Genomic DNA, 19,198 nt, shown 5'->3' with positions numbered 1-19,198 from the left:
GTATTTTATGTTGCAGGGAGCAAAGGGATGGAAGAAAACCAACAAAGAATGACAAAATTCTTATAAGAAAATGTCATCTTACTTTCTATCTAACGATAGAAAACTGAAAACAAACCGTCATACTTATTATGTTCCAACAATAGAATTTAATACAAATTATATCATGTGAACTACGTTATCATAACAGTCGAGAAAATAAAAACTGTCATAACATTAACATAACACCTCCATTTTAACTTAATATTTTGACAGATTATTTAAAAATGGTATCATGAGAACATATATTCCATGACAGTTGTTATTAGGTAGTGGTCAGATGACAGCTCGCTATTTGATCGCTGTCATGTGAGGCTATTACGGATGACAGAACGTGACCGTCATCTGAAGCATCAACAGACTGCAGCGAGCCCCATGACAGTTTTATATCTTACGGGATGACGGTTTTTAACCATCATCTGAAGGGGTTTTTGGCATAGTGCAACATGCTTCATACACATACACAATCAGTTTTAGCAGTATAACTATAGGAGTATTCCCATATCACAATAAACATTCATATTGTTAGACTATGCCTAATGAGCTACGTGCCCAATGAATATTGATACACATAATCAGTTCTTGCTTCCTAAACAGTTCTATCTAACTCAATGAGTTCATTGTAAACCTATCTCAGCAGCATCACCCACAACATCATACATATACTCAATGAGTTCTAGTTTCCTAAGCAGAACATTAAACATAAACATGCTTCATACACATACTCAATCAGTTCTAGTTTCCTAAATGGAACATCAAGCATAAACAAGCGAACATGCTTCACACACATACACATACTCATTCAGATAACAAGCCAAAATCTTCCCATATGCTAAACGCAAGAGCTGATTGACAATCTCTTCGTCAGTCAGCCTTCCCCATGTAGCATTCTTACTATCCCTGCAAATATTATGTTCAAATAAAAAGGAATCAAAACACCTTCAGCATCACATGAGGAAAAGATAGAGTAAGGAACAATGAAAATCAATAGATCTTTACGTACGGTGTTTCGAACTCACTGATTGCATGTAGGAATCAACCATGGAGATAGAGAGAGATGAGAGGGATGAAGATTGCGTAACCTAAAATGGGATTTTGGATGAGAGAAAGAGTTTATGTATGAGCTGAAATTTCAGTCAAACCATCAAGCGCCTAAATTTGGTATATGGCCGCGTAAGTGAAATTTCATTTGCCATTTTTTTTGTTTTCCTCATATAATGACAGTCATTTATTGCAGGTGTCATCTGATGAGCAAGTAAAATTTAACAAAAACGGGCATTTTCTTTGGATGATAGGATTCTGTCATCGGAATGCCACATGTGAATGAGCACGTTTTTAATTACGCTTTCAGATGACGGAAATTTAAAATACTGTCACAAAACATATTCAGACAACACGAAAACAAATGTATGTAATGTGTGTCATGTGAAAGGGAAAATGGCATAGTGAATTTTACCCTTAACGTCTAAAATGATGCAATTTTACCCCTAACCTTTGGTAGCCAATAGCAAATTTACCCCAACGTTGATAATTTGGATAAATTTCAGACACTATTATAAAACATATATATTTTTGTTCCTTATTTTGCGCCAATTGCATATCAATTCATTCTAAAAGATTTCATGTTTTTTATAATTTAATAATAGAATTAGAGATTAATATTTATAAATTCGGTGAATTTTTTGAATTTTTTTATCCAATTCGTACAAAAGACAATGTATTTTTTTATATATTTTTATTGTTTTTCACATCCAATCATATGTTTCTGATTTGTTACTGATAAAATGACGCACGTCTGAAGTGTAGATGACAAGATTAATGACTGAGAAGATAGTTTGAAGAACTATTTGTCAAATTGACCAATTTATCAATGTCACGGGTAGAATTGCTCTTGGCTTCCAACATTAGGATAAAATTGCACAATTTTAAACGGATTATGGGTAAAATTGCTTTTTACCCAAAACGTCAGGTGTATTTTTGCACCTTAACCCTTAGCATTTTAACATATTTTTTTGTAACTGAATTAGTAACACATTAAATATCTTAGACTTACTTGATGTTTAGAAGGTTCGACGAGACAATTAAATGGAGACATTTTAGCCATTGATCATTTATCTTTTAACACGTTAAGTGTATGCGATTCCAACTTTAATTAGCGTAATTTCAATTACAAAAAATTTACGTTTTAAATTACAATCAATTAAAAAAAAATTAAGTTTTCAATTTCAATTAATTTCTTTCAATTGAGGCTTTGTTTATATTTAATTAAGAGATTTTATCAATGGAAATTTTTTACCTTATTGCTAAACCATATCACATATTTTCAAACCAATAAATAAATTAAAAACTAAGTTATATATATATGGATATTATGTAAAAGGTACATTTGATTTACAGCCATGTAAAAAAAACTGAAAGATATAAAATTTTAAAAAATCATGCATAATCTGAAATTCATGTTTGCTCAATGGTTTATATGAGATAGTTAAGGGATCCAAAATCCTAGCTCTCCTCTCATTCCTAGATAAATCAATTGTTTAAAGATTTTTGCATTTTTATTATTAAAGTTATTTATTTTAATTAGTTTAAAAACCAATTTCATTTAATTAATTCGTTAGATAATATAGAATTTAAGTAAGAATAACTTATCAAATACTAGTCCATGTGGGATCGATCTCGTTCATAAAAACTATATACTTGATGTGGTAGAGTTGAGTTACTTTAAGTGTTATTATACGTTTTTCGCAGATCAGTGGTTGTATGAAAATTGTAAAGTCCTTATTTCAAAAATATAAAAGTATAATTCCAAAAAAAAAAAAATGAGTAACATATTTTTAATGGAATTAGATATTTAAAAGAAACTAATTTAGTAAGTAATAACTTATTGCAACAAAAACATAAAAAATAAGATTAGTAATAACTTATTTTCTTTCTAATTTTATATACATTAGTAATAACTTATTTTCTTTCTAATTTTCTATCCAATCTCTTGAATGAAATTAATTATTTCCGAATTAAAACATTATTTAGAAAAATCCTATTTCCTTTGAAATATTCTCTCCTCTCTCTTTAATTAAATTAATTACTTTAAAAAAATTCCTATTTCCTTTCTAATGTTCTCTATCTGAAATTAAATTAATTATTTCCTAATTAATAAATTTGATACTTATTTTGAAATTCTTTCATTTAATAGAAATATTGAGCCTTCAATTCTATGTAATTGAATTAAAATTAACTTATTTTTTTTGAAGAAATTAAAATTAACTTATTTTTTTTTCAGAATAGTGAAGCCATCTTGTTTGTGTGGCTATATAAACACATTTAGGACTCCTGTCCTAATATGCTTTCTTTTTCTTCAGCTGCCTTCGCAACTTATATGGTTGAGCCTATAAAAAACATGGTTAAGCCAATATCACCTGCATGGTTTTTGATGGCCGAATGTGTTTTGGTAAGAGTTTTGGTTTATCATTTTTTATATAGGCCAAAATTGTTTCATCTATTATTATTATTATTATATGATCCAAAACTATTTCAAATTTATTGAATTAAAGACATAATTTTATCCATTTTCTTACATTAAAAGAGATTATATGCAGATCTTATGACAACTTATTTAGTTTTATGAAGTGTTTGAAAATGGAGTGGTGAACCAAAGCACTGAGGGGCCTTGGTACAGGTAACCATTCGAAGTCACTATTTAGTGAACTATGTTTGGTTTCGTATACTCTTATTCTTTTCATCATGAATTTCTTTTTTCTTAATATTGACTGACATTTATTTGAAATAAACAAAAAAGAGGAAATAAAATGAAAGTAAGGATGACTTAAATCTCTCATTGAATGACACATTAATGGATTTTCCTATATGTAAAACTTTGTCTCTAAGCAACATCATCACACAATGACACGTGAAAAGATGAGAATGTTGTTACTTTACATGTAGTAGACCTAGTTGGTGTATATATACTCTCTTTTATAGCTTCATTGCATTAACTGAGCTTAATTGACATCAATCCTCCATTAATTGTCATTAATTATTATTAATCCTGTATTAATTGTCATTAGTCTAGAAGGAAAACGATTTTAGAATTGAACCATTGACTTTTTGCTTAGAACAGAACATATTGTACCAAATCTTAACCTACGAGTCTTTTAACTTTTTTCTATTTTAAATTATGTTTTACTTATTTGTTTCATATTTAAATAGTAAACTTATTTAATTTATTATTTTTTATTACTGATTAACTATATGTATTTATATAATATAAGATGTAAAAAGCTAAATAAGGAAATCTAATAAATTTACTATTGACTATTGACCGTGACTTGATTATTACTATTGATTTTTAAAATCTATTCACACTGGAAGAAATAGTAATCAAGGTTCATCTGTTGTTAATTAATTGCTAATTTTACAAGTATAAATAGTAGTGTTATTTCTCTAATTGTTTGCATAATTCCCTTGCTTCCTCTTCTTAAGTATTGGGTTCAAGAGAGTAATAACTGTAAATATCATATTCAACATTCTCCCTATGAAGATGATATTGAAGAAGTGAAATTCAGCTTCTCTTCAATTCACTTCTTCAATATCATCTTTATAGGGAGAATGTTGAATATGATATTTAGGGTTATTACTCTCTTGAACCAAGCAATTAAATGATATAGAGCGAATCAAAGAGATTGGAGTTGTTTTCCATGGTGTTTTGCAACCCAAAATAGCACTACTGATTTACTAGTATATGTAGAAGAAGAAAATTAATCAAAGGAATTGTGCACAGAATATCACTACTATTTATACCTGGAAAATTAGTAATTAATTAATGATAACAACCCAAATTATTCTTGAATAAGGAATAAGGAAAAATTAATAGAAATAATGGCAAACCATTATTCCTTCTAAAAGAGATATTTATGCATGATTAATGTAGGATTAATGCAGGGGTGAATATGCAAATAATGAGGAAAATGAAGGAGTCTCTAGCATTATACCACGCCACGTGGACCATGACAAGACACGCCATAACAAGATACGCCCGATGAGAGCGAGTAGTGGAGGCCCGCCATTATTCTCAAAGAGAGCGTATATACGCCTTGACGGATCTAAGAATACCAAAAGGCGCCTTTATTACCATCCATGAATGGGAATAAATACAATTAAATGACAATTAATAGCCATTAAAGGGGAATAAAGACTTGATTGTTCGAATACTCCAACTTTGAGGGTTTCAAGGATAAATGCTGGATTAATGGAGAATTGATAGCAATTAAAGATGAGTAATGACATGACTGTTCATCTATGTCTCCATAACATCCAAATATCATACATGGGGAAAAAGGATAATTAGACAAAGAATGAAGAATCCGCCATCAATACTCTTATGGATAAGGATCCACCGACGGATCTATGGATTCCTCAACACGCCTCAACGGGTCAAACGCCTTGGAAGATCCCCCGTCAAACCTCGATACGCCTAAGGAACGGCAAAGCCGATTCCCAATAAAAGCAGCTAATAACCCATTAATGAGCTAACGGTCATACTTGAATAAGATCAGTAGCCATTAATGAGGCATTAATGAAGACTTTCTAGTTACCAAGAGTTACATCTACATGAGTATAAATAGCTTGCATCCCAAGCTATTGAGGTACACTTACTGATCCTCTACTTTTGTGCTTACAGTTTATTCTCAGAAATATTACTGACTTTGGCATCGGAGTGTCCCCGGCCGATCCCAACGGCGCCTCACATGGAAGTGCTCCGATCAAGGATTCTTTCCCAAGTTATCAATTGGTGCGGTGAACGTGGATCTCTAGCAAACAGAAGATCACAAAATCTTGATTGTATAGAGTTTCACAAAGAACAAAACAACGGAGTCAACGGAACAAAAATCTCAATCTCAAACCTTGGCTCAATTAGTACAAACAAATCTATCCAAAGATAGGCTTCTCTATAGATTGGTGGGAAAGAGTTTTCTACATTAAATCTGGAATTTTATGATAAACAAGATAAGTTTCTTCTCCTTTCTTCTTCCATTTTTAATTAAAGAAATTTGAGATTCTCCACCCTTATAAAGTGCTATGAATATCATATATGTTATTATGATAAATCTAATAAATTGTGAAAGATAAAATCATAGACACAAATCTTGCATTAAATCTTGCATGCTTACTATGCCCTCATATTTTTATGCATGACAAGTGTAATATGCCATTACACTACAAAAAAATGACTTTTGAGGACGGTTAAATTTGTCCCCAAAAATAAGAAAAATTGTCCCTTATACTTTTGGGGACAATTTTTTTTGTCCCTATGTTCTGTCCCCTATGCGAGTGTACCCGATTCTATAGGGGACGAAAAGGATGATGTCGTCCCTATTTTGTGAGACGATTGTCGTCCCAAACAAAGGAGGAAAATATCGTCCCTATTTCGAAGGACGATTGTCGTCCCTGTTTTGAATGACGATTGTCGTCCCTGTTTTGAAGGACGATTGTCGTCCCTATGTAAAGGAGATGATTTTTGTCCTTATTCTTAAAAGACGATTTTTTTGTCTCCGAAAAAGGGACATCTGTCGTCCTTATGCATAAGAGACAACTTTTGTCTCTATTCTTAAGAGACCATTTTTTGTCTCCAAAAAGAAGGACATTTGTCGTCCCTATGCAAAAGAGATGACTTCTGTCCCTATTCTTAAGGGACATTTTTTGTCTCCTAACAAAGGGACAGTTGTCGTCCCTATACAAATGAGACGACTTTTGTCCCTATTCTTAAAGGACGTTATTCTGTCTCGAATTAAAGGGACGATTGTCGTCCCTATGAATAGGAGACGACTTATGTCCTTATTCTTAAGGGACATTTTTTAGTCTCCAATTAAAAGGACAATTGTCATCCCCATGAATAGGAGATGACATTTGTCCCTATTCGTATGGCCTAAACTGTATATAATTAATAAAAAAAATTTCTTCTTGGACATAAAATTTCTTTCTATAAGTTCACATAAAATTGATCATAAAACAGACACGGACTCTAAGATTTTGTAACTAAGAACAATTCATAATGCTTATAGATAAAACCGCAAAAGAATTGTTTAACCTACAACTCCTATCCGAATCATAATAGCCGGTTCGCATGCCAATCTAGACAAACTAGATTAAGTTAATAACTCAGCCTTGAAATTAGACATGATAGAAATACAGGCTATTGCACAGAATCTCTTTCCCATAAGAATTGAAGCAAAATACGATCAAATGGTCAAAACATAAAAGAAATACTAGAGTATGTTCATAAAGAAATACCGAGGAGACCAGAAGAAGCACTGAAACTGTGTGTCATAAAGAAAACTAGAGTATGTTTAGAAATAATGCTTATAGATAAAACCACAAAAGAATTGTTTAACCTACAACTCATATTCAAATCATAATAGCCAATTCGCTTTCCAATCTAGACAAACTAGATTAAGTTAATAATTCAACCTTGAAATTAGACAGAGAAATACAGGCTATTGCACAGAATCTCTTTCCCAGAAGAATTGAAGCAAAATATGATCAAATGGTCAAAACATAAAACCCATAAGCTAAGGAAGTAGCAAGCTATATTGTACTTACCAGTTGTTGTCTTGTTCATAGTAGCATATACAAGCAGTTTTAGCCCCACTTCCAACAGCAAATTTATTCTCTGGGAATATTTTGAAAAAATAAATAAGTATTATGCTTGTAAGTAGATTACTTTGTTAAGATGTCAAGAAGAAATCCATAAATTCCAATAAAATTATACTTTAAGCAATAATGCATAAGCTAGTATTAACATTTATAATGAACACAAAATATCACCATGGCGTTCTTAAAGAAAACAATTAAAAAGAGAATCAACAATATCAGTCACTTAATTAATTGAACATACTCAACGAAAATATAGATGACATATCAATATTATCTCCTAATAAATACGCAATTACACAACTAGATCTTAAAAACAAAAAAAAAAAGAGCTTTGTGCCCAACTGAGCGACATCAAATATTGATGTGATTAGATCACTATGATTTAAGAGACATTGTTGACTAGTTACAGATGGAAATATTAGTTTATAATATAATGTTGTGCAGTTTGAGAAGGCAAAAGAAAAATCTTAATTACATAACAGTACCTTTTTGGACTCCATTGCACACAAAGTGCAGTACGGTTTAGCCTGAGGATAACAAGTGTTGGTACCCATTCTGTGCCTTCATGGTTCCAAACATATCTTGAAAGGAAACAACCAATTTTCAATTAACAAGATGACAATTAAGTAGAACAAACAATGCATGCTTGGAAATGAACGCAATGTGCATGTACACTTCTCGTGAGAAATAGTTCAGTATGATTCATCTTGCAGAAATAAATAACAGCACAAGTATTAAATTACCTGTTCCTTAGCAACATCAGAAAGAGTCCAATGGTGTTCCCCATCTATAGTAACTTGTAGCCTTGGAACTTTCGGGGTTTAGTGGAAGCATGTAAATCATATTTCCAGATTCACTTCCTCTTTGAATGCCTAATACACCATTTGTGAGGGCTCGCTCGTAATAGTATACACATGTCGTTTCTTTAGTCCATGGAAATAGGTGATGAGAGACCTGCATATTCAAAATTGTTTCAAGCTTTATGCTATCAAAATTGTAATGTGAATACAGAGAGATCAATATTCATATCAGTATTCAATGATAAACCACTGTCTAGGTTAAGTCTTTCTGAAAATCCGAACAAAACACAATCTAAGTAACCTTAATTTATTTGGCACCATTCATGAACAGAAAGTAGAGGGATCATACCTTGAGCATATTATAAGTTATGCATGATTCTTCATTCTCTGTTGATAATGTGTCAGCTCAATGTTTCGTGTCTGACCTATTCACACGTCAAAGCAAATAAGTCAAAACAACATAGAAAAGGCACAAACAGAATTTTGTAAAATAATAATTAAAACCATATAAATGTTCTAATGAGATTATTGAAAAATACCAGAACTTGTGCGCTGACATCCCTCCAGTATCATAGCTGTGAGAACTGTTAACAATGTTAAAAAACATGTCCCTATTTCTTGGCATATGATATTTCGATTGAAAAAAAAACACATTAATTATCATAAAAATACAAGAAATTACACAGTTCCTGCTAGATGATCCATAATTGACATAAACTATATACCTTATAAAGTGAATCACCAGTGATTTCATATAGCATCCGTGACCCCATCATAACTAGAATATGTGTATTGGCATGGAAACCCGATATGTCATCAGCCTGAGCAAATATCAAGCACAAATTAGAAATATTACTTTAATTTCTGATAGGATAACATGATTTATAGAGACAACCCAATTGACATGACACTATTATTATTTTCGTTGCATTTATATAATACATAATGACATGGATCATATAGACAACATAACACAATTTTACGACTGCAAGCAAACCAAATTAATTACCTGAACTGCAAGCAAACCAAGGAAGCATGGCTTGTCAAAAAGGTAAGGCAATATCAAATGATTTGGATCTCCGTGCATAGAGTGGCTCTTATCAGACGATGAAGATCATGAAACAAGATAATTTTACATGTAAGATTATCACATGACTCAATCTTGCCAATGGGAAAATGCAAACTCAATGAAACTTGTAAAAATTATACTCGGATGAGGTAGTCAAATTACATGTGATTCACGATCATGAAACTGACTGAAACCCGATTGTGTTGACAAGAAATTTTCTGGGTTGGATTGTGGTTCGACTCATTAGACATTAACCCAATAATTGATTCGATATGAAGACCAACCACTCACACGAGCTGCTATAAAAAGGTATAAAACAAGAGCTAGGGGAACTATGTTGATTAGATCACTTATTGTTATGTTGAATAACTTACAAATAACACCATTCATCCCGCCAATTTATTAACTAAGTGAAAGAAAATGTCTTTCTATAGTGTGCTTGGTTACAACATTCTGAACACGGTTGTAAAAGTAATCAACCATCAATTTCATCATTTTTAAAGCTTGAACATTATCAACAAAGATATATTGATCCAATCTGCCAAATTAAGAAATGAGAAAGGTTAAAACTTTAAACACAACAGAAACAAATTCTCTTTTGAAGCTTTTGAAACCAGAATTTAACCTTATGGAAAGTGTAATACGGAGCCCAAACATGTTTTACAGCTTCAAATCGATCAAATAGATCCTATGGAAAAGCAAAAAGGTAACATGTTCAGAGTTTCTCTTGACATTCAGATAGAACAGAACTAAGATAGTCATTTTGTGTTTGAGGGCATCATGATGCGTACTAGCCCACATTTGAGCTGATGCACTCAAGTAGTGTCGCTCAAAACGATGAAAAAAGATAAATTTTACTACTTTTGTTATATGGAAATAGAAACATATAGAAACATGTCAGTAACAAAAAAAATATAAGGATATAATGTTATAAATTTATGAGAATGTATGAATATTATATGCAAGTCAAGAATATGCGGGAAAAAATAGATCTTTAATTCGAAAAGCTTGTAACAGATGATCAAGAAAGTATTATGGATTTACTAAACATGTGATTAGCATTGATCCAATTCTGAAAACACATTACTTCTTTGGGAAGTACTTTTCTACAAGTTTCTGAGAAATTTGGCTTCTTAAGTGTTTCAAAAACTTCAAATGCTTTAAAACGAAAGTTACCTTTCATAGTGCAAGCCCCAATTTTTTTTATTTAAAACAACTGTATAAGAAAAAGGTTGATCCTACCTTTAACTGATCCAAGGAAACAGACATAAGAACTGAGCCATCACGGTGCAGGACGCCTCTAAAATCCACCTCTCCACCCCAGAAATTAAATGAGAATCAACCGTCTATAAGGAGAGCCTGATAGGAGATAAGACAACTATGGCTACATCCATTAAGAATTTAAGCCTAACATCCTTTTGAGCTAGCAATTGACCACTTATGCAGAACACTTATGCAAAAAAAAAAAAAAAATGAATCAATTGAAAAATTGCAAGCAGAAAACTAATAGTCCTTAACCGCTAGTTACACACAATCCTATAGAGGCATCAACTAAGATATTTACATGGTGATTCAGAAGTACATGGATCAAAATATGCTAGACTAACTTGATGTATTCTTTTGTCTATGGTTATTAATTTCATGCAAATATTCAATTTTCTAGGGTAAAAGACCATGCTGATATACCTTAAAGAGCAAAGAACGATAGACAAATCGTAAGGGGAAGAATAAGATATACATATAATATCTCATAAACATTAACCAATTACCAGAGAGAAATAACAGTTGGTTCTATAATCAAATTCCGATCACACAAATGATAGAAGAACCACACAACAGTCAAGAAGAAAAATAGTTCCAAGTAAAACATATATATAAAGCAATCATATATTTCATTCTAAATCAATCAAATTGCTCCAGAGAAATTTTAAGAACCACATGATAATAAAGATACAACATATTTATCATTCTTAATCAAATAAATGCATTGAAAGAAATTGTAAGAAGCACAAGTCAAACAAATAGAAAAATAACACAAAGCAATCAATCAATACATGTGGAGTACACTTCTTATCTCCATTTACAAGATTCTATATCTTACCGATAAAAACTTTACTAATCCAATAAAAAACTGAGATTCCAACAAGTTTTTTAACAATTCCCACTTCTAATGGTTTAGAGTTGAAGTAACCTTCCATATTTGTTAAGTTTGCACACCCCCTCGACATTGAATTCCCGATGCATTATCTGAGATCAATGCTTTCGAATGATAAACAACTTTTAGCATTTAAGTTACAAATACATGCATAATATAATGTCAACAAGTAATGAAATTTGATTAATAATCTAGAAATGAAGTTCAATTCTTTGTTTTTTAAAACATATTGCATTAAATATAAAAATACTTTGTTAAGTTGTATAATATCCTAAAATGAACAAACTGAATTTAAAAATGAAAAACAGCACATTGGTCTTGCACATTGTAGAAAGTCTTGTAATCATTTACAAGTACAACTAGATTCATCTTCATATATGACCTACAAAATAAACAACATTACATTAATATAGTTGATCAATCTATTTTCCTTAACTTCAAATAGTACCAAATTTATATTACCTTTAGTTGTCGGAATCATCTTCGTACTCATTTGTTTCGTTAATATCGCCATCATCACTTAGGTTGTGTACATCATTATCAACATCATCGTCCTCAATATCAGGTACACTCGTCTCTTCTAATCCATTAGCCATTTCTATAATCACTTCTGCAAATCCAAGAACATTCACATCCGTCATGGCATCATCATCATCTAATGGTCTTGTTGCATGACCATCAACAACTATCTCATCATCTTGGAAAACCTCATCATCCCCATCAATTTCAAGAATATCCTCTTGTATAGGCAATTTATAAATATCACGTGGATGATACCTCATCACCGTAAGCCAGTGTGGTTTTTTTGGATCACGAACATAAAAGACTTGTTGGGCTTGACTGGCTAAAATAAATGGTTCATCTGTCTTTAATCGACCATTGGCTTTGACACTAGTAATCAAGTATGTCAACTGTATATCCATTCCCTTTATTGCGCACATCAAACCATTCACATTTAAATAAATATATACAGTTACTCCCTGAGTACTGGATCTCCCAAACATCACTTAGAAGCCCATAATATTCTTTATCAGTAGAATTATCGTCACCCTTCGATAAGATACCAGAATTTTGACTCTTCCGATTCATTTGACGATTTAGAGTATGAAAGCGAAAGCCATTCACAATGTGACCACTGTAATGCTTGTAACGTGTGTATGGACCACAAGCTAAGTGAAATAGATCCTTAGAAACAACACCAATTTCATTTAATTCAGACACCTACATATTAGTAATGTATATGTCATTTAGTAATAATCAGATTAATTTAAACTTGTATTATACAGCGAAATGTAATTATGTTTATACTCACATACATGTTCATAGAACCAATTTGGAAATTCTGAATTATAACGATTCCTTAGCTCTCTGAGATTTGTATATGACAATGAACTCTTATATTTCCTAATAAAATAGTAGTTGTAAATAAATATATTGAGAATAAAACCTATTATAATAGTCATGTACTCAAAGAACAAATAGTTGACTTACTCGGCATACGGCCAAACTTCTTCACAGTTGTTTAGGATATAAAGGTGCACCTTATACCAAAGATCATCAGTAAGCAAGTGTACATCACCTTTACCCAATGGTCGTCCAGCTTTCCTAAATATTGCCAATGTTGCATCCGAATTATTTTCATGCATCTTATCGTCATTTCTAGGACGCTGACTGAATATTGTTTCAATTCCTACCAAATATCTTGAGCAAAAAGTCAAACACTCATAGGCAATATATGCTTCAGCAATTGATCCCTCCGGTTTTGCCTTATTCCGAACATTCAGTTTCTTTGTATGCAAATCTCTCTCAACAAAATACATCCACCTATACTGCACAGGTCCCGCTATCTTTGCCTCATATGCTAAGTGAACAACTAAATGCACCATCACATCAAAAAAAGCAGGTGGAAATATTGTCTCCAACTTACATAAAATCAAAGGGATTTGTTCCTCAAGGCGATCTAATTCGGGAATATCCAAACACTTATTGCATATATCACGAAATAATGCACTTAGTTCAATAAGGGGCTCAACAACATCTTTGGGTAGGAACCCTCGAATGGCAATAGGTAGGAGTTGCTGCAGGAAAACATGACAGTCATGCCTTTTCATTCCAGATATCTTACGATCCTTCACATTAACACACCTAGATATCTTCGACAAATAACCATCCGGTGTCTTTAAATCAACCAACATTTTACATAGAGCTTCCTTATCCTTGTCAGAAAGAACATATCGGGCCATCGGAACACGTACTTTATTTCCCATCAAAACCGGGTGAAGCTCATGTCTTATACCCATATTAACCAAATCATATCGGCTCTTTAGAGTATCTTTGGTTTTCCCTTCAATGTTCATCAAAGTTCCCAACACATTATCACACACATTCTTCTCGATATGCATCACATCCAAATTATGGCGAATAAGTAAAGTCTTCCAGTAAGGCAACTCAAAAAATATACTATTCTTTCTCCAATTTTGGAAACTATTTGAAGCATCATATTTCTTTTTAATGCTTCTATTAAAAGGTAACTGAGTAAAAGTTTCAAGTTCCATCAACACATTGTCGCCTGATAAAGGTGTTGGCCTTGGTCTGGTCTCTCTTAAACCATTAAAAGACCTAATGTCCTTACGCCATTTATGATTAGGAGGCAAAAATCGCCTGTGATCCATGTAACATATTTTCTTTGAACTAGCAAGGTATTGAGAACTAGTGTGCTTATGGAAAACAGGGCAAGCCTTATAACCTTTCGTAGACCAACCTGATAAGTCTGCATATGCAGGGAAATCATTGATAGTCAAAATGATAGATGCACGCAATACAAAATTTTGTTTACTGTGTGCATCATATGTCTCCACGCCAACATCCAATAACTCTTTTAGTTCTGCTATTAGTGGTTGCAAAAAAACATCTATACCCATTCCTGGACTATGCTCACCAGGAATAATCATCGACATTTTCAAGTTGGATTGTTTCATGCACAACCAAGGAGGAAAATTATAAGGTATAAGAATTACCGGCCAAATGCTGTGTTGAGAGCTCATGTTTCCAAATGGTTGAAATCCGTCAGTTGCCAAACCCATTCTAACATTACGAGCATCAGTTGCAAACAATTCATGTTGTTGATCGAATGACTTCCATGCAATACTATCAGCAGGGTGTCTCAAAATACCATCATCAACCCTCTTCTCCTTATGCCACCGCATGTTTAATGCCATCTCGCTGGACATGAACAACCTTTGTAACCTTGGTTTTAAAGGAAAATACCGCAACACTTTGTGTGGAATCTTTTTTTTATTGTGTGGTCTATCAACAAACTTCCATCTAGATGTTCCGCAAACTGGGGATGATGTTGCATCTGAAAATGGCCCCCAATATAGTGTGCAAAGATTCTCACAAACATCATATTTTTCATAATGAAGGCCCAAAGCACCAATATATTTCTTTGCACCGCTATATGTCTCTGGCAAATTCTGCTTTCCATTTGGGATAACATCTCGTAATAAACTTAACAAATCATCAAATTATCTATTAGTCCATCTATTAAAACTCTTCATGTGAAGTAATTTCACAATAGTAGCCAGTATTGATAGGTCACAGTTGGCATGTAACTTTTCATTGGCTTCTTTTAATAAGCGGTAAAACATAGCAGCCTCCCCTTTAGGTTCCTCAGGTGTCGCATCATTTTCAAACTGATCATTACCAGTGGACTCAGTATCACCACCATAGATGTCATTGACAAGTCTGGCCATATCATCATCTAAGAGATCATCACTGTCTGATAGATCATCATTGATGCTAATTTCTTCATCTGAAGACTCTCCGTGAAAATACCAAATAGTATAAGATTTCATAATACCATGTCTTAACAAGTGATATTTAACATTTGATTCGTTTTGGTTATCAACATTTCTACACTTCATGCAAGGACAACGAATCATGTCTTGTTCTGAGTCATTCTTAAAGGCATAGTTCAAGAAATTTTCAACCCCTTTAATGTACTTTGGATCTCTTCTATTATCAATTCTCATCCAATCCTTTTCAATAGCCATAACTTGGTCTGTTCACTAACAAACCATATCAGTGAAAACTACGAAAAGTAAAAATAATTAAAACAGATATATAATTGAAAAGCATCCCAACTAATGTTGTGAAATTATGACCAAAAATTGAACATCAAAAAAACATTTATCATTTATAACAATTGCATGTATATATTATAAGATGGTAGTATATTGGTAGAATAACAATTACACTCCATGATTATACAAAAACATATTACAGTACATAACACATTTTGAAAACTAATAACCAAATTGAAATTTGTAGCAATTTATACACTGCGGAATCTGAAAACATGAATTGAAAACATATGCAGATAACACAAATCCACAGCAGACATAACTACAACTACTATCTTAGCTTATTTTAAGGTTGCAGGTCAATTCTCTTATTATTTTTTAGTCAAGTCTCCATGAGAAGAACTATGTAATGGAAGTTCATAAATTTCACTTGCCATTTCCTATATGTCGTTTTATTGCTTTCCTGTTACCAAAAGACTCTGTTTAATTATCAGATATATGTTTCATATTCTGTCACGTTCTAATTTTAGTGTTTTAATTATGGTTGAGTCCTATATCTAATGAATTACATTTCGTATACAGGTGGATAACCCCATACCAATATCAATTTTTGGCCAAATTTTTTCTAACTAGCTTAGACATGAGAAGTTTTGGTATATCAAAAAATTGAAAAACTAAAAAATATAGATTAACACTTTCAGCTACATAATGCATACATGCTAAAAATATATATTTGATTTAATTTGGCCACTGGGGTTATATTTGAAATTAACCCAATTAATTATTGTAACCCACAGATAAAGTATTGGGCAGTTGGAATTGAATTTCCCCTTGTTGAAATCGTTTCACGCAGTAATGAATTTCCGATTATGTTGAAATGGTTTCACACAATGTTGAAATCGTTTCCCACAGTCCTGAATTGATAATCCCCAAATTTAAAGTTCAATTTATTGAAAAGAAAATTAACTAACCTGAATTTCAACAAGAGTTGGAAGATTGTCAAATACCGCTGGAATATCCTCTTCACAGATTGTGGATCCACCGAGCAATTAAATTGAAGTTTTTCTGGTGTTGGTATAGTTTCACAATATTGAAGGGAGAACAGAGTTTTGGGATGGAAAATTAAGCCTAAATAGCTCGAGTATGAGATGTGGCGGCACCACAGAAATGGAAAACAAAGGTGTTATTCTGTTTTTCTGGCGTTGCTATAGTTTCACAGTATTAATTGAAGGGAGAACGAGTTTTGGAATGGAAAGTTAGGTCTAATTAGCTTGAGTATGAGATGTGTGGCGGCACCACAGAAAAGGAAAACAAAGGTGCTCCTGCAAATATCAAATAGGTTAAAATTGAAACAAATTTAACAATTAATTAATACATATTAAACAAATGAAATAATATTATTGTACCAATATATTTCTTAAATATTAGTCGGTTCGTAATTTATAGACAAAATCTCGTTAAGTTGTTTAAGTCGGTGAAGTAATTAAATTTAATTAAACTCATGATTTATAGACGGGTTGACCTGGTTAAGTTGTTTAAGTAATGAACTTGACTTAATTTCTTACGGTTTAGACGAGTTGACATGGTTAAGTCGTTTAATAATGAAATTCAATTAAATTCATACAGTTTAGACGAGTTGACCCGATTAAGTCGTTGAAGTAATGAAATTCAATTGATTTCGTACTGTTTAGACGAGTTGACCTGGTTAAGTCCTTTAAGTAATAAAATTCAATTAAATTCGTACAGTTTAGACGAGTTGACCTGGTTAAGTCGGTGAAGTAATTAAACTTAATTACACTTGTGATTTATAGACGAGTTGGGTTGACCTGGCTAAGTTGCTTAAGTAATGAAATTGACTTAATTTCTTACTCAACTAAATTCATACAGTTTAGATGAGTTGACCTGATTAAATCTTTGAAGTAATTGAACTTAATTAAACTCGTGATTTATAGACGAGTTGGCCTGGTTAAGTTGCTTAAGTAATGAAATTGACTTAATTTCTTATGGTTTAGACGAGTTGACCTGGTTAAGTTGCTTAAGTAATGAAATTGACTTAATTTCTTACCGTTTAGATGAGTTGATCTGGTTAAATCGTTTAATAATGAAATTCAATTAAATTGGAACAGTTTAGACGAGTTGACCCGATTAAGTCGTTGAAGTAATGAAATTCAATTGATTTCGTACTGTTTAGACGAGTTGACTCTGGTTAAGTCGTTTAAGTAATAAAATTCAATTAAATTCGTACAGTTTAGATGAGTTGACCTGGTTAAGTCGGTGAAGTAATTAAACTTAATTACACTTGTGATTTATAGACGAGTCGGGTTGACCTGGCTAAGTTGCTTAAGTAATGAAATTGACTTAATTTCTTACGGTTTAGACGAGTAGACCTGGTTAAGTCATTTAATAATGAAATTCAACTAAATTCATACAGTTTAGATGAGTTGACCTGATTAAATCTTTGAAGTAATTAAACTTAATTCAACTCGTGATTTATAGACTAGTTGGCCTGGTTAAGTTGCTTAAGTAATGAAATTGACTTAATTTCTTATGGTTTAGACGAGTTAACCTGGTTAAGTTGCTTAAGTAATGAAATTGACTTAATTTCTTACGGTTTAGATGAGTTGACCTGGTTAAGTCGTTTAATAATGAAATTCAATTAAATTCATACAGTTTAGACGAGTTGACCCGATTAAGTCGTTGAAGTAATGAAATTCAATTGATTTCGTACTGTTTAGACGAGTTGACCTGGTTAAGTCATTTAAGTACTAAAATTTCAATTAAATTCGTACATTTTAGACGAGTTGTCCTGGTTAAGTCGGTGAAGTAATTAAACTTAATTACACTCGTGATTTATAGACGGGTCGGGTTGACCTGGCTAAGTTGCTTAAGTAATGAAATTGACTTAATTTCTTACCGTTTAGATGAGTTGATCTGGTTAAATCGTTTAATAATGAAATTCAATTAAATTGGAACAGTTTAGACGAGTTGACCCGATTAAGTCGTTGAAGTAATGAAATTCAATTGATTTCGTACTGTTTAGACGAGTTGACTCTGGTTAAGTCGTTTAAGTAATAAAATTCAATTAAATTCGTACAGTTTAGATGAGTTGACCTGGTTAAGTCGGTGAAGTAATTAAACTTAATTACACTTGTGATTTATAGACGAGTCGGGTTGACCTGGCTAAGTTGCTTAAGTAATGAAATTGACTTAATTTCTTACGGTTTAGACGAGTAGACCTGGTTAAGTCATTTAATAATGAAATTCAACTAAATTCATACAGTTTAGATGAGTTGACCTGATTAAATCTTTGAAGTAATTAAACTTAATTCAACTCGTGATTTATAGACTAGTTGGCCTGGTTAAGTTGCTTAAGTAATGAAATTGACTTAATTTCTTATGGTTTAGA

General features: G+C 32.3%; 1 protein-coding gene across 7 annotated transcripts; it reads right to left on the bottom strand.

The window, feature by feature from the left end:
• Positions 1-846: 846 nt before the first annotated feature.
• LOC136234766 (uncharacterized) lies at positions 847-17,095 on the bottom strand. 7 transcript variants are annotated; one of them, XR_010691467.1, is made up of 8 exons: positions 9,496-10,088; positions 9,212-9,307; positions 9,026-9,070; positions 8,836-8,911; positions 8,430-8,640; positions 8,172-8,267; positions 7,633-7,702; positions 847-936 (listed from the first exon to the last, which is right to left on the bottom strand). XR_010691467.1 is itself a non-coding variant. In XM_066024235.1 (5 exons), the coding sequence occupies exons 2-4, from the start codon at positions 14,938-14,940 to the stop codon at positions 12,602-12,604; spliced, it is 2,157 nt and encodes a 718-aa protein (XP_065880307.1). In that variant the 5' UTR covers positions 14,941-15,770; positions 16,764-17,095; the 3' UTR covers positions 11,894-12,092; positions 12,173-12,601. The 7 variants fall into 7 exon arrangements, 2 of the variants coding, with proteins under 2 accessions (XP_065880307.1, XP_065880309.1); XR_010691468.1 differs by lacking the exons at positions 847-936; positions 9,496-10,088 and adding an exon at positions 16,764-17,095 and having other exon boundaries at positions 7,454-7,702; XR_010691469.1 differs by lacking the exons at positions 847-936; positions 9,496-10,088 and adding an exon at positions 10,798-11,461 and having other exon boundaries at positions 7,454-7,702.
• Positions 17,096-19,198: the final 2,103 nt, after the last annotated feature.

The sequence above is a fragment of the Euphorbia lathyris genome, chromosome 7 (genome assembly GCF_963576675.1).
Source record: "Euphorbia lathyris chromosome 7, ddEupLath1.1, whole genome shotgun sequence".
NCBI lineage: Eukaryota > Viridiplantae > Streptophyta > Magnoliopsida > Malpighiales > Euphorbiaceae > Euphorbia > Euphorbia lathyris.
Note: the sequence above shows the minus strand (reverse complement) of the source record. Positions and strands in the feature narration are given on the sequence as shown.

What these genes read in the sequence shown, in the direction of transcription:
- LOC136234766 (XM_066024235.1), bottom strand. Translation starts at nt 14,940, where the DNA reads ATGTCCAGCGAGATGGCATTAAACATGCGGTGGCATAAGGAGAAGAGG. An exon ending in GAAGTTTGGCCGTATGCCGA is followed by an intron (nt 13,115 to 13,201) that starts GTAAGTCAACTA and finishes CTATTTTATTAG; the next exon opens with GAAATATAAGAGTTCATTGT. An exon ending in CAAATTGGTTCTATGAACAT is followed by an intron (nt 12,932 to 13,026) that starts GTATGTGAGTAT and finishes ACTAATATGTAG; the next exon opens with GTGTCTGAATTAAATGAAAT.